The sequence below is a fragment of the Panthera pardus genome, unplaced genomic scaffold (assembly GCF_024362965.1).
Source record: "Panthera pardus isolate Hobbes unplaced genomic scaffold, ASM2436296v1 HiC_scaffold_16, whole genome shotgun sequence".
NCBI lineage: Eukaryota > Metazoa > Chordata > Mammalia > Carnivora > Felidae > Panthera > Panthera pardus.
The window spans coordinates 125,168,971-125,185,268 of record NW_026526721.1 but is presented as its reverse complement, the minus strand read 5'-3'; the positions used below and the strand labels follow the sequence as shown (position 1 = coordinate 125,185,268).

General features: G+C 37.6%; 1 protein-coding gene across 5 annotated transcripts in view; it reads left to right on the top strand.

Moving 5' to 3' along the window:
- Nucleotides 1-6,241, top strand: part of NCK1 (NCK adaptor protein 1) — an 85,461-nt gene extending 79,220 nt beyond the window's left edge. For all 5 annotated transcript variants that reach the window (XM_019437374.2, XM_019437368.2, XM_019437379.2 and 2 more), the window contains 2 exons: nt 2,619-3,331; nt 5,313-6,241. In XM_019437374.2, coding sequence (XP_019292919.1) covers nt 2,619-3,331; nt 5,313-5,507 — 908 coding nt within the window. In that variant the 3' untranslated portion in view covers nt 5,508-6,241. The remainder of the gene's footprint in view (nt 1-2,618; nt 3,332-5,312) is intronic.
- Nucleotides 6,242-16,298: the final 10,057 nt, after the last annotated feature.

Genomic DNA, 16,298 nt, shown 5'->3' with positions numbered 1-16,298 from the left:
AGAATAAGCTCCCTCTGGCATTAGAAGTGCCAGTTGCTGTCCTCAAAGCCATTGTGGGCAGGCAATTTGAAATGCCACAGCATTCTCTTACTTCAGAGCAGCAGCTTTTTTCACTAAGCCTTGCCCTAGTTTTTGTAAGGTTTTTCTAAGTTCTTTTTTTTTTTTACTAGATTCCAGAGTGCTGCAGAAGTTTATTCTGACAGTATCTGCCAGCTCATTAATTAGTTTTTTGGATGGATGGAGCCCTAGAATTAATTCCCTATTCTGTCAGAAATCTCTGATGTGAGGATTTTTCAGGATGATATCATGAATACCACAAGTAAGGAAGTTGGGAGGGAGGGAGTTGATTTATGGGTATGGGAGAGGCTAGTTTCATTTGGAAAAGAGTGTTGTACTTGAGGTGCTAAGAGTACAATCTGGTAGATGTATAGCAATGTCTGAATTGTGGTGCTTGAATTCCAGAAAGAGCTTAAAACTGCAAAGAGACCTTGGAGTTTTCTATATAGAAGTTGTGGAAGATGAAAGTATAAGATTTCTTTGAAGTAGAGTGGAAGTCCAGGCACTGTATCTTGGGAAACACTTTTCAACTATAAGAAATCATTCACTTTTTCATTCAGCAAACATTCACTTTGTTCCTATTACTAGTGTGGGCACTGGAGATACAAAGGTACCAAGATCTAGTTTTCTAGTTTTCTGTCTTCAAGAAACAAGTATGATGCAATTTTATAACAAGGTTTAGAGGAGCCCGGACAGATGCACACAAGAATATTTAGTCACTAGGGAATGCAGGAGGCTTTTAGGGAAGTTAAAAGAGACAACAGTAGAGAGAGTAATCTGTGATCTTAGTTGCCACATAAAGAGTTTGAAAAGAATGAGGACTCTAAAAAGGTACTGATTTGGCAGTAAAGAAATGACACAGTTTTTATAAGAATGGTTTAATGAGTGGTTTTTGTAGAATGGTAAAGATTAAAGGACCAGATCATAAGGGGTTAGGGAATGAGTGCTTGAGTGGTAAAGAAGTTGAAGGAGGGGCACCTGGGTGGCTCAGTCAGTTAAGCATCCAACTTCAGCTCAGGTCATGATCTCATGGTTCCTGGGATCGAGCCCCGTGTCAGTCCTGTGCTGACAGCTCAAAGTCTGGAGCCTGCTTTGGATTCTGTGTCTCCCTGCCTCTCTCTGCCCTTCCCCTGCTTGTGTTCTGTCTCTGTCTCAAAAATAAACATTAAAAAAAATTTTTTTAAGTTGAAGGAAAAAACACCTTTTTAACAATTTTTTTAAATGTTTCTTTCTTTTTTGAGAGAGAGACAGAGTGCGAGCAGGGGCAGGGGCAGAGAGAGAGGGAGACACAGAATCTGAAGCAGGTTCTAGGCTCTGAGCTGTCAGCACAGAGCCCGACATGGGGCTCGAATCCACGAATGGCGAAATCATGACCTGAACCGAAGTCGTGGCACTTATCTAACTGCGCCACCCAGGCACCCCAGGGAGACACCTCTTTAAAGAATGGTGTAGTTCAAGAGGAGTAGCAGAGTTGAAGTAACTTTATTTTGGAATAGAAGTGGTCTGAGTTTGATTTTAGACAGTAGAAGGGAATAAGAAGGAGGAAAGCAAGGATGGTCAAGAGTCCCAAAAGCAGCAGGAACAATGGTATTTAAGAACCCAGAAGGATCGGAGGTTGAAAACTTGCATGAAGAAAAAGAGGGTAATAAAGAGTTTTAAGATAGAAGGTTTGAGAAACTTTTTAAATGCCTCAGTTCTGTCAGTAAAAACACAACACAAAATTATGTGTAAGAAATGATCAGCAGTGAAAATGCATGACCAAAGTTGATGTAGCATATATTTAGGGTGATAATATTCTTTGGTGCTTTTCCCACTTCTTTCAACAAATATATATTAGGCATCTACCATGTACTAAACATTGTCTAAGATTCTTGGTGTGATATTTGTGAACAAAGTAAAAAAAAAAATCCTGTCCTTTAGGAGCATACTTGTGAATAGTGTGAGGGAAACAAACAAGTAAATAATATATTATTTTAAAATAAACATAATGAGGTAAATAGGGAAACATGGATCTGGGAACTAAGAAAGCAAATGGAAGGAGTACCCAGACATAACTACAATTTTATATTGCATATCAAGTTGTAATTTGTTGTTCTATTTCAGTACAGCTAATTGTAGAATCAAGATTAATAAAATAAAACAATAATATGGGTTTGGTGGAGCCTTCATTACTTATGTTGTAGATGTGAGAGAAATAATCTGTATTTACATTTGGAAGAATTCTTGTTAATTTAGGAAAACTGTCATTATGTTACACAATTATTTCAGCACCTTTGGTGAGAGAAAAGATGAGAAGGTAAACTGTCATACAATAACTTCATTTACACGTTTGGTTATGAAAAGAGAATTTATGAAGGAAGTCAAAAGGTACAAACCTCCAGTTATAAACAAGTCATGGAGATGTAAAAAGAAAGGGGAAAAAAAGAAGAAAGAAATTTGTTATCTAACTTTAAAGGCTTAAAAGAACTACAGAGTTGAGGATATTTTTTAATAATGAATGAATTGGGTTTTTCGGTTATCATTGTCTTATAATCTCTTATTACTCTTTTTTATACCAACAGGCATTGGAAAAGTGAAAAGAAAACCTAGTGTGCCAGATTCTGCATCTCCTGCTGATGAAAGCTTTGTTGACCCAGGGGAACGCCTCTATGACCTCAATATGCCTGCTTATGTGAAATTTAACTACATGGCAGAGAGAGAAGATGAATTATCATTGATAAAAGGGACAAAGGTTATTGTCATGGAGAAATGCAGTGATGGGTGGTGGCGGGGTAGCTACAATGGACAAGTTGGATGGTTCCCTTCAAACTATGTAACTGAGGAAGGCGACAGTCCTTTGGGTGACCATGTGGGTTCCCTGTCAGAGAAATTAGCAGCAGTTGTCAATAACCTAAATACTGGGCAAGTGTTGCATGTGGTACAGGCTCTTTACCCATTCAGTTCGTCCAATGATGAAGAACTTAATTTTGAGAAAGGAGATGTAATGGATGTTATTGAAAAACCTGAAAATGACCCTGAATGGTGGAAATGCAGGAAGATCAATGGAATGGTTGGTCTGGTGCCAAAAAACTATGTTACCATTATGCAGAATAATCCATTAACCTCAGGTTTGGAACCATCACCTCCGCAATGTGATTACATTAGGCCTTCACTCACTGGAAAATTTGCTGGCAATCCATGGTATTATGGGAAGGTCACCAGGCATCAAGCAGAAATGGCATTAAATGAAAGAGGGCATGAAGGTGATTTCCTCATTCGTGATAGTGAATCTTCGGTAAGTTGGTTTTCAAAGGTAAATGGAAATAGAGCTCTGAGTAGTAAAAAATAAATAAATAGAAAATTGGAGAGGTTCAGTTGCTTCCCTAAAATTAGCCAGGCAGTAAGTTGGGACATAAACTTAACATGTTCCAAAGCTAAAGTCAGTATTGTTTCCAACCTTATTTTGAATAAAATATAGCCCAGCAGTGATACCTCACTGGATTATTCGGCCTTGTTTAAGTCTGTTGGTCTTGCATTTCTGAAATACCTTCTGTCGCATTAAACTGAAAAATGGAGAAAGTTGAACCCTGGATTCTTCATTCAGAGTAAAGCAATGCAGTAGACTAAACTAGGAAAACATGTCTTAAATTGCATATTGGATGCACTGTCATCCTTCTAGTAAAGAAAATCCATAAATTAAAACAATTGAAATTTAAGTTTCTTCATAAACTGGTTGTTTGGAAGTTGGAATTCACTTATTATTTACCTGAAAAACCTATTTTAATACTCAATGTATTTGAAATGCATTTGCAATAAAAGATAATTTTATTCTAGCACTAGTAGAACAGTAAAACTATAAAACCACAAAAATTGAAAGAAAATAGCTATATGGGCTCTTGGTTAGGGTATTAGAAATTTGATGATACTTATTTCCGTTTAAAATGGTCTTTATTTTCCCTTTTAAAAGGATACCACTACTTTTCCACTTTCAGATCATTAGTATTGGCTTTGTTTCTGTGTATCTGGTTGTACAGAGGTGAAGGTGTGATTGTGCAAAAGACTGAAAGTCAGAAGAAAACCTGTCTGGTGTGAGTGTGTGCACACTCATATGATGTGTCTATATTTAAGAGGGAGGGAGGAAAGAAGAGGGAGAAATCAAGGCTAATTGAACTGCTTGATACAAAGTTCAGGAAATGTTACCCCTCAGGAAGAGCAGGATTGATGATAGGGAAGAGTGGTGGGATTTGTTTTCTGTTAGATGCCTGACCTGGTCCTGCTTTCTAGGACAAGCAGTGGGTAATAGGTGTTAGGAAGGGAGTGACCCTAGAGCAGGTAGTAAGAGTAACCATACGAATAGGGTATTTCCAGGAAGCCCACTGTTCGAAACTTTGGCAGTAACTATATAAATGGAGGCTTTTAGACTGTTCAGGAAAGTGTTAGGTTAAAAAAACCAAACAAACAAAAAAACTCAGAAAGTAGCTTGATTGCAGAATACTATGTATTTTCTTGTGGTGGGTAATTGAGCACTGATATTAGCCAAAATACACCATTTTACCAGTAGAATTTTTAAAGTAAAGGTCTCAAACAGGCATATTTTCTTTGACCTGAGCAATATTTTTAAACATTTGAATTTGTATTTAAATATTGAGATTTATTATAAAAATTCAGATGACAGACTTCCTTTTGAAATTGGAGGGCCTGCCAAAATTGCCTATATTCCTATAAAGCAGCAATCACAGCTAAGTGGATTGGCCTTTGGATTGGCCATGGACTGTTGTTCCTCCTTGTCTGTCCACTCTGACTTGTTTACATGTCTTTTTCCCCTTGTAGGCATTTGAGTTTATGATTTCTCATTAGTGTCTTACTGTCTGAGAATTCAGAGCATTATCTCAGTCTGTAGGATAGCTACTATTAGCCCACATTTTCTCATGTGTTGCTCCAATAGTCTGATAGGAGAAAAGCTAGCTCTTGTGTCCCAGATGTTAAACTAAAGGATTTGCTGGTGGGTGTTAGAGCATATTATTTAAGAGACTTTGGAGACTGCTTGAGTTTGAATCCTGCTCTCTTATTAACTAGATGGATGATTTTTAGTTTCTCTTGGCCTCAGTTTTGTCATCTCTAAAATAGGTTTGTTAGAAGTTGTAAAGGAGATAATCTATGTAAATAATTTAATTAGAGCCTTAGTAAGTGCTCAGATTTTAGCTATTATTAGTTTAATATAAAAATGGTAATAGATGTCTTTCATAATGTTTACCCTACCTGTTTTTTTCTTTTAGCCAAATGATTTCTCTGTATCACTAAAAGCACAAGGGAAAAACAAGCATTTTAAAGTTCAACTAAAAGAGACTGTCTACTGTATTGGGCAGCGTAAATTCAGCACCATGGAAGAACTTGTAGAACATTACAAAAAGGCACCAATTTTTACAAGTGAACAAGGAGAAAAACTGTATCTTATCAAGCATTTGTCATGATAATACTGACCAGAAGTGACTGCTACACAGCTATAATTCGTCACATAATTGAAGACTGAGAAAATGTCAGTCCAGTCATGCTTGATTGGAAATTGCTTTCTAACTCTACATGAGAATGACTATAATACATAAGTATTTTTATTATAACTCAGCCCATACATATATACTACATATGCAAAGCATCTGCACAAAGCAATTCCTTATCCTTGGTCTTCTTTTTTATTGTTTTCTTTGCTGTTTTTCTTTTTGCTTCTAATATTAAGGTTTTATATTTTGAGAAAATGATGCAGATCAGAAGTCTTTATATGGAAGAATTTATTGGTTTTTTTTTTTTCCCTTTATTTCCCTGTAAGGGACCATGTTAGTCATTTCCGCAGTGGTTTCTCTTCATATAAAATTATTATATCATTATATGGCATATGCTAAAATAAATTTCATGGAGAATGTTGATCTTTTCTGTGACTAAATAGCAATAATAAATGGAAAATTAGAAATTATTTTCAGGTATTTGTCGTAAGCCATTGTAAATATCAAGGATGTTGTGTCTTCCATTTAAAAAAAAATTATTGTCTTCATTGTAAAGCAAAACAAATGGGATATAGGTTAGAAAATATGTCTTGTATACTTTTAATTTACAGCTATTGGAAACAAAAATCTCTGAATTTCTAAGATTTTTTGAGAGGGTGCTTCTTTCTTAACTGGTTATTCAGGAGAATAAAACAGTGTCTGAGATACTTAGCTTTTCAAACTCTAAGTGGATGCTTTAGTGTTATATTATTCTTTCTCTGTTGTTATTTTACCAAGGCATCTTGTTTTGGGGTATGTTTATATCTATGTCAGTGTGAAAAAAGCTGTGGCCAAATGTTGGGAAAATAGGAGGCAGTGAGTTACTTGGTTTCTTCCCACCTCTGAACATCAGTAATTACCAGGCATGGTATTTCTACTATTTTCATTTCCTCCTTTTAGCTTTGAGTTTTGTCGACTGAGATACTAAAATTGATTATACCTGAGGAAAAAATGGAATGTGCCAAATGGTTAGAGAAAGTTATTTTTAAAATCTTACTTTTGCAGGGGTTTCTATTAGGTTTTTGTTTACTAACAAGCAGAAGTTTTGGGAGACTACTCTGGAGTATTGAATCTACTTCTGCAGGTCACAGAAGAAAGAAAACAGCTGTATTTTGTGGTCTTAGCTCCCCAACCCCACATTATTAATTCTGGAATTTAAATTTAAGCAAAGTAACCTTCAATATTTTAATTAAAATGCTTACTAAAGCCATATAACTTAACTAGGAAATCATACGATATTTTCAAAAACTCCCCAGTGCTTCCTAAGCAAATAAATGTTTCTGTTCTTCAGTATGTTCTAGATAAGCATTTCATACAACAAAATTACTGATGTTAAAATTGAAGTCCAATTCATGAGGTTTCTGGTTTTGTGTTTTTAAAATTATTTTAAATATTTTTTATTCTTTAAATCTTAAAATCATTTAAAGACTTACATTGCCACTGGGTGGCAGCCCTGGCTTCTCCCACTAAGTAACAGGAGTCTGCAAATATAATTAAGACATCGATGTACAATATTTCATTTTCATCACATCTGCTTTTAAAAGCCTTTCAGTTCATATTTCATTCTTTGTCAGTCTCCCTTTTTTATTAAGATTATTAGTGGACAAGTGTAATGGAAATAAAAGTCATGTATACATACCTTTTTTGCTATAAAATCACTTGAAGTTGAGAATAGTTTTAAAGTGGTTATAAATATGACTAGGTAGTAAACAACTTTTTATTTAATTTTAAACATTTGACAATGCTTTCTTTTTCTCCATTTTCCCCCAGTCTTTTTTTTTTTAATCAATTAATACTTTGTATCACAGTCACGAACTATTTATAGCAAACTCTGCTGAGCTTATGTTAAGATTTTGAGAAAGCAGCTAGGAATGGGGTAACACTGGAAGTAGATTGCACATTTCTGTGCCACAGTGAGATTTATAATAACTAGAGAGTTCCCAGATAGCCCCTATGACCATGTTAACAAGCACTGCGTTTACTCATCTTCAGCTCATCAGAGTTGGGCACCTGATTGTTCAACAAAACAGAGCTTGAACAGCATCCAGTAGGTGAGGCAGGCAGAGCAGGCTGTATAACTCTTCCCATTTGTCAAAGCAGACAAGAGAAAACCTATTCCACACAGATATAAAAGGTATCATCATTCATCTTTTTCTGTTGCCACATTTTTCTTCTTTCAAGTCCTATAGTTTCTCAAGACCAGGTGGATTTGCACCAGGTGGCCTGCAAATGCCAGGGAGATGATGAGCCAATAATATCTATTGTGTGCTCTTGTTATTATGGGATGAAAACCTCACTGGGAACTGTGGAATTTTGTACTTAAATGTTTTTTCAGTTTTTTAAAAGTCTTAAACCAGTCTTTACATCAATGGCTGTTTTTATAAGCATGAATTTTATTTGGAGCAATTTTAAGAAGAAGGAAAAAAACCTTAGAAAACATGTACATAGCTAGCTAGTAGCAGGACTTTATTGGAAACCAGGTTTCCTTATTCCCAGCCTGGTACATCCTGTATCATACCACATTGCCCTCTGTGTGCTTGCTTTAGACTAAGGAGAGTTCTGGGAAGAGCAGTATTACAGAAATTTTCTTCCACATAGAAGGAGACACTTGGCCATCAATTTAAACACAGATAACACGCACACATAACCCTGCCCAACCCACTTCTATAAATAACTTCTCCAAAATCTTGGAAGAACTTATTTCAGAACTTTATATAAGTTCAATAATGAATAGCTTTTTGCAGTAGCTGTTAATTGGTCATAAGTTGTTAGGATTCAGCTGGATATATATGAACACATATAATGTATCTTTTACTATGAACAGTAACACAGGTGCGTAGTGTAATTCAAGACAGTGTCACAGGTATATCACTGAAAACAGGAAGACTAATCCATTGCTATTGCTGGAAGAAGAAAAAGGCCTAGCAGATGAGTAACTTGGGTTGTTAGGAAAAGACCATCCTTATAGATCTGTGGCACATAAATTATCTCCAGCTTTAATGCTCTCATTCTGTCATCTAATCCAGAGATTGCAAAGAAGTAGGGGCACTACTGTCAGCTTAAGTACTTTTGTGAGAATTAGGAAACCTCTTTCCCCTGCCCCATCAATGCAAGCCCAGCCTTTTTCCTTGTTGAAAAGTCCAAATTTCATCACTACCCCTTTCCCACATCTTGGCCAGGTGCCCTGTTCAGGGTACAGCCAAATAGGAATATAGCCCACACAGTGCTTTAAAAAGTAATTGTTAACATTTAAAAATTGGGGAGTTTCACATAAAATTCAGAATTCTGGTTTACCTTGAAAAATAAGCTGGCAATCCTAGAGTCGAATTCCCACAAGGTGACTATTGGATAGAACCTAATGTGAATGGTCCCCTTGTGTTTACTGATGTACCTGGTAAAAAACAAACCCCCCCCCCAAAAAACTCTATTAATCTACTTCCCAACCTTTACCCCCCCAGTTCATGTTTCCAAATGTAGTTTTTGTTAGACCCTATCTTTCCTGTAACATGGATTTTTTTGGTTTAGAATCTGGAAACTCTCATTTTTCAGAAACACCTTAGATGCAATGTCCAAATCAGCAAATTAGAAATGTAGTATTACAACATGCTTTAACTTACTCATCTTTAATATCATGGTTTTACAACTGTAGTCATTTCTTCCTTAAAGGACATTTGATACAAGAGAAATGACATCTTCATTTTATGTTCTGAAGAGCATCCAGTGGACTTTTTAAAAAAAATACAACATTACTGCTAGGGAAAACCATTATTTGATTCTACTCTGGGCAAGTAGGAAGCTTCTGTGTTCTCATAAGCTGGTTCTATTGGTTCAGCAAGTTTATCTGATTCAACTCCCTCATCTTCTAAACACGTGCAGACCAGTATGCTATGCATACTCCACACCCTAATTTCTTGTTGTTACACGACCTAAACCAAGTGACCAAGGAACCGAAATACATTTTTCTAGTTTACTAACGAGATGTTCTTTTGATCTGAAAGTGTACACCGTTTGCCAAGACTTTTTTGTTTAAGGAGTAGAACCTAAAATGAAATTGTGAGATTTTGAAGGACAGAAGGAGTTTCGATTATAATTGGCCGTGTTCATAGAGGTAAATGTTTTAAGCCAAAGTGCCCTTTTAAAAATGTTTGTTGGCCAGTATGTTGATGCTTTCATTATCAAATATTTCAGAATTGGCCTGTTGCCTACAGTGGCATAGCACATTTAATTTACCTACCGGTCTGGCTTGTTTTTAAATGTTTCTCTCAAATTACTTTTTAAGCTGTTTTTAAAACTAGGTAAAGCTGGACTCAGCATTTTGTAATGTTGCTAATTTTATTTGTAGTTATAACCACAGAAGACAAAAAGAGTAGCCAATTTCCTTTATTTCATGTTTTCTGGTACCTTTTGGAATCATAATGACTGAAGTAGGAAAACATAAATAGACAAAATGGACATCTAAGGTAAAGATTATCTAGTTGGTTTAAATAAATTTCTGGGCTGGCTCTACAAAAATTTGTATCTGGAAAAGTTGCAGATAGCCTTTGGGAAATTATGGTGACGGGTGGGTTCCAGAATAAGACTGAAGTGTTCTCTATTTTGGAGGAATGATTATTAATTGATTTTCTTGAATTCTTTGGAAGAAATTTGTAATCCCTGAATATTCAAGCCTGTTGTTTCTAGGAGAGTGTAATGCCAAATTTTACTTGTTTTGATATGTTTTCTAGATTATAGATAACGAGGATGTTACAGAAAACAAATACTGATTTCCTTGGGGCATATGCTAATCACTTGGTGCCAAGATGAAAAAAATAATTTTTGAACCGTTACATCTGTGTATGATTGTGTGTCAGTGTTTAGCTTTTGGAGATATTTATCCATCCATCTAACCAACTCACCACAAATATTTGAATGCTTAAGTATCAAGAGTTCTGAGCTAGCAATGTTATAGTGAAGAAAATAGGCAAAGTTGTCTAAAAGTTGTCATAAAACTTACCTTTCTAGTGATGCCTGATGGAGAAGTGCTCTAAAGAAAGAATAGATCATCAGGTTGTGGGGGTTGAGAGTAAGAGTGAGGTGTTAATTTACATAGGGTGATTAAAGGAAGCCTCTAATAAAAAAAAAAAATTGACCTTTAGGGCACCTGGATGGCTAAATTGGTTGAATGTCCGACTTCAGCTCTGGTCATGATTTCACTGTTCATGAGTTTGAGCCTTGCATCAGGCTCCGCGCAGAGCCCGCTTCGGATCCTTTGTCCCCCTTTCTCTCTGCCCCTCCTCCACTCATGCTTGCGCTTTCTCTTAAAAATAAACATTTTTTAAAAAAATTGACCTTTGAGCACAGTGTGCTCCACTTAATAGAATCATTGACAACTCACTGGGGTTATATCAGTGGTTGAGTGAAAATACAGTAACCATAATCATTTGAAAATTGTATTACGATGCTCACTTTTTTTTTTTTGTAAAATTTTTAATGTGTAATTTTGAGAGAGACAGGGAGACACAGAATCCGAAGCAGGCTCCAGGCTTGGAGCTGTCCGCACAGAGCCTGACGGGCTCGAACTCACGCATCGTGAGATAATGACCTGACCGAAGTCAGATGCCTAACCGACTGAGCCACCCACGTGCCCCACGATCTCACTATTCTTGAGTTCAAATCCCACAGCAGGCTCCACACTGACAGTGCAGAGCCTGCTTGGGATTTTCTCTTTCTCTCTCACTCTGCCTTTCTCCCGCTCTTTCTCTCAAAAATAAATAAACTTAAAAAAATTGAGACTGGATTAGAACTAAATGTTAGATGTACTAAAAACACAGGACTTAGATACTTAGAAATCCCGGAAAAGGGAACTACTCTGTGCCAAGAAGGTCAAGGAATGGTTTTTGGAATGAAGTAATTGATAATGCAGTCTATGCCAGGGCACCAGGACCTGCACAACCAGGATCTTGCACAACCTTAACAGTGAGTGCTTCAAATTTTGCACCCTACTGCCCCTTGCTTCATTCTAGTCCCTGCCCTACAGGACTCAGAGGGCTTTTTAGGGATCTCTTCTTTGACCATCAACCTCCTAATCCCTACCCACTGCCTCTCTACCTTTCCATAAAACTTATCTCCTTTCCTTTTCTTCCATAATTAAGTATCAAATAGTTGAGTGGCAAATAGTGTAACAAAAAAATTCCTATTTCTAGACTGTACTTGCTTATAGTAGGAAATAGTTTTATTTTTCCAGCAGTTCGTTTTCAGACCTAGATGATCCTTCAACTCTGGAAAGCAGTAGACATTAACCTGAGAAGTGCAGGAAACAGGTTAAAGGATAGTTTGGCTTGGGCATGTTGCATAGACAAGAGACCACAACCAGCTAATGAGAAGGAATAGAAAGAAGTACCTCAAAGTCTGAAGAGGAAAGGCAAGATCAGAGTGGGGATATCTAGTCTAGGCCAGGATAAGAACTAGGTGAAGCACAGCCCTCCAGAAGTCCTCGCTAATGGCAGGCCCAAGCAGAGGTGGATGGTCTGAGTTCCTTGAGTCATGAACCAGTCCTGACAAGAGACTGTCATTCAAAAGCTGTGGCAGGCAGGTAGCATTAGCCCTCAGTGTCCCTTGAGTGTGCTGAGCCCAAGACAGAGACTTTCCTTGCAGTGGCTTGTGAAGGATTGGTAGGCAATACTGCCTTGTCAGCATGGCAGACAGGCATCTTAACAGGGACTCATAGTGCTTAACTATCCTAAGACCCAAAGTCTGATGAATAACTCTCCTTCCCCCACAGCATAAGTAAATAAGTGTTTTTCTGTTTCATTTTCTGTTTACTTACCTTTTCCTTTCCATTCTCCTGTATTCCCTGCAACTTTTCAATCCTTGGGCCTGGCTCATGCCATTCTCCCAGTTGGAATGCTAAACTGAATGCATCTCTCTGACCCAAATCTAAATTGGTAGATCCTTAGGATTCCCTATTGAGATTTGTCTATTCCCTAAAACCATTGCTAATCTCTGGGATCACTCACCACACTGTGCTCCTCAAACACATTACAGGACAGTAAGGTGAGTGACAGGGACGTGGAGTTACGCAAACCTTGGTTGGAATTCCTGTCTCCATCCCTGACAGGCTTTCTGATATACAGTAAATAAATTTCTCTGTGCCCTCTGTCCTAATCTGAAAAGTTGGAAATCAAATCTTACCTCGCAAGTCTGTTGTATAATACGTGGAAATGTTTATGGTTGTGGAAAGTCTTTAAGACAATTCCCAGCACATAGTAGATACCCAGTACACGTTGACTTTTATTGTTAGCTTTTAACACATGGAGATTGTGGGCAGAAGGGGATTTAGGATAGAAGAATTAGGAAACCAGGACTGGGAGAACAAAGATAAAACTGGGGACAGGTGGTGAGGCCAGCATATATGAAGCACTCCCAAGTTGGGGTGTGTCCAGACCCAAAGGCAAAGGGAACCAGTATCAGATGCCAGGGGAGCAGTGAGAGACTGTACAATCAGCTGGTGACCAGAGGTCAGGACACAGATGTGACCACTGACTCACATTGCTGTGATCAAGGAGAGTATCCACCAAGTGTTCTTGACCATGATGTAGTAAAATTATATATATATATTATAAACCATGATGTAGTAAAATTATATATATATATATATATATATATATATATGTATATATATAGCTAATATTTACTGTAGACTTATTTGCTATACTCTATTCTAAGTGTACCATCTCACTTAGTCCTCACAACAGTGCTAGGAATTAGGTACTATTATAATTGAGGACACTAAAACACTGTTTAGATGACTTGCCTAAAAAACAGCTAGTAAGTGGCAGATCCCAGATGCCAATCGATTGTGTCTCTAGAGCCCATTCTTTTAACTACTACCCTCTAATAGAGATCTTGAACTGGAAGCCTTTCTTTGCTGATCCAGGGGCCAAACCATAAGATGGGGAGCTGGAAAGGGCTAGCTAGCAGAGCTAACTAAAGGGCTAGTTTAATTAGAGTAAACTATTTACTGTATTTTTTTTAATATTTTATTTTTAAGTAATCTCCACCCAATGTGGGGCTCGAACCAACAACCCTGAGATCAAGAGTCACATCTGCCACTGACTAAGCCAGCCAGCCACCCCTGTGTTTATTGTTAACATTATTAATATTACAAATGGTTAATACAGCTTTGTGAAGACTACTGATTTCCTGGCACTGGGCTAATTTGTTTTGTCTGTATTCTTTAATCCCACAACTACTATGTAAAATATTGTCTATTGTGTTAATGAAAACATGAGGCTTATGGAGTTGCTTTCTTCCCCTTCACATCAAAGGAGTACTACTTTTCCCATCCACTTCTCAACCTACAACTATCTTCTGATACAAGCTCTCCACTGAAACTCCTCTTAGTGAGATTACAATGGCCTTCCTGGTGCTAAATCCAGGGGACATTTTTCAACGATCAATTCAGTGACGCTTCTGCACTCCCCCTTGATTTCTCCATCCTTCATCATTTCCAGGACCATAGTTTGTTCCAGGGCTATTTCTGTGACCTATTTTTTCTCCCTGTTTCTTTTTTCTTGTGCTGGTTCTTATATGTGAGTCTTCTCCAGGAGCACATCCACATGTCTCCTTAATCTACATACTCTCCTTGAATGTTCTCACCCACTTCCTGGTCTCAGCTACCACTGGAATGCTGAAGGTAGGGGAAATGGCGCCATACCCTTGACACCCCCATAGACTTGAGACAAAGATCGTTAACATACTTAGACTGCAGCTGCCCCATAAGCATCTGAAGTTGCAGTGTATCAAGCTTAACACATGCAACCTTTTACTGTACCACCCTCAACCCTGCCTGGCTTTAAACCACCTCTCCCTCCTCCTTTCCATTATTTCAATTGAGGTGCTGTCATCCACCCAGTTACTCAAACCTAGAACTTGAAAGTCATGTTCTCCCTCTCCACCCTCCTAATCCATTCTAAATCTAAGAGCTGTCAGTTCTACCTCCTTCATCTTTTGAATTTAGTCACTTCTGTCTACAGACCTAGGAAAACCTAATGGAAGCCAACAACATCTCTCATCTCATTGACCAACATAGTTTACTCCTTGTCCTCTTGCCTCCAGTTTGGCCCCTTCTATTGTTTGTTTTCTCCACTCCAGTCATAAGCTTTTTAAAGCTCAAATGCAGGGAATAACATGGTCAGATTTGAGCTTTTAATCCCTCCTTTGACCTTCATTGCTCTCAGAATGAACTCTAACCTTTCAACAAGGCATTCAAAGCTGTCTGGAATCCTGGTTCTGTCTGCCTTTGAGCCCCATTACCCAGCCTTGCTGCTCTCCATTTGAATGAAACTTCTTGTAGTTTCCTAAGTACACCATGCCTCACTAATTTTTTTCAGCATTTATTACTCGGCTTAAAAGTCACTTCCTTCATGATGACTTCTCTAATCCCCCAGGCTAGGTTAGATATTTTACCTTAATGCTCCTATATTTCTGTCACTTCATCTTCAATATTGATTTATTAGTTGTTCCATACCTATCTTCCTCACTAGTTTGTAAGTTTTTGGTTTAGGGCAGGAACTATTGAATTCCCAGATCTAGTATACAGTAGGCCCTTAGTGAATGTTTGTTGAAAGAATAAGTGATTAATTTTCTTAAGGTTATATTGCAAATAAGTTCTGAAACTGGAAACAAAATCTGTGGCACTCCAAAACCCATGTTCTCCCACTAATGTATACATCACACAGTATAAAAAGATACAGCACCCAGAAGAATTGAAAGCAGGGTCTCAAAGAGATGTTTCTATACCCATATTCATAACAGCGTATTCACAATAGCTAAAAGGTGGAAGCAACTCAAATGTCCACTGATGGGTGAATGAATGCATAAGCAAACTGTGGTATATACATACAATGGAATATGATTTAGCCTTAAAAAAGAGGGAAATTCTGCAATATGCTACAATATGGGTGAACCTAGATGACATTATGCTAAGTGAAGTAAGTCAGTTACAGAAAGACAAGTCATTGCGTGATTCTATTTATATGAGATACTTAGTGTAGTCAAAATCATAAAGGCAGAAAGTATAGTGGTGGTGGCCAGGGGCTAAGGAGAAGGAAGATACAGAGTTTCAGTTTTACAAGATGAAAAGATTTATGGGGACAAATGGTGGTGATGGTTGCACAATTTGAATTAATATCACTGAACTGTACATTTAAAAATGATCAAGAAGGTAAATTTTATGTTACGTGTATTTTACCACAATAAAAAATTTCCAAGGAAAGCCCCCAAACATACAAAATATATTGCAAGGAGTCAGTCCCATTTTTCTCCTACATCTTCCCGATTCCCTCTCTCTCTGCCCCAAGGTAACCAATCTTGTTAGTTTCTGTATCTCCTTCCAGGTTTTCTTTTTGCCAATAGAAGCAAATATAAAGCTATATTCTTTACCTTCTGACCTTTTAAAAATTTTATATTAGAAAGAAAAAATTTTAACTACTTTTTCTGAAGTACAAGGAGCACAAGGAGCTAATAAGTACTCAGCTTGAATGAACTCACAAGATGGAGACTTGGAAGAGGATAGCTATTTGATGAGAGGGTAAAACAATCTTGCTGGCTCACCACCAGTGGGGCCTCTATGGAAGCTCGTCAGAGTTATCTTTTCTCTGGAGCTCTCCTAGACCACTCCCTCTGATGCAATATATGGGTTTGGACAGAAAGGAGGGTGCTGCACAGCCCGCCCCTTCTGAGCTG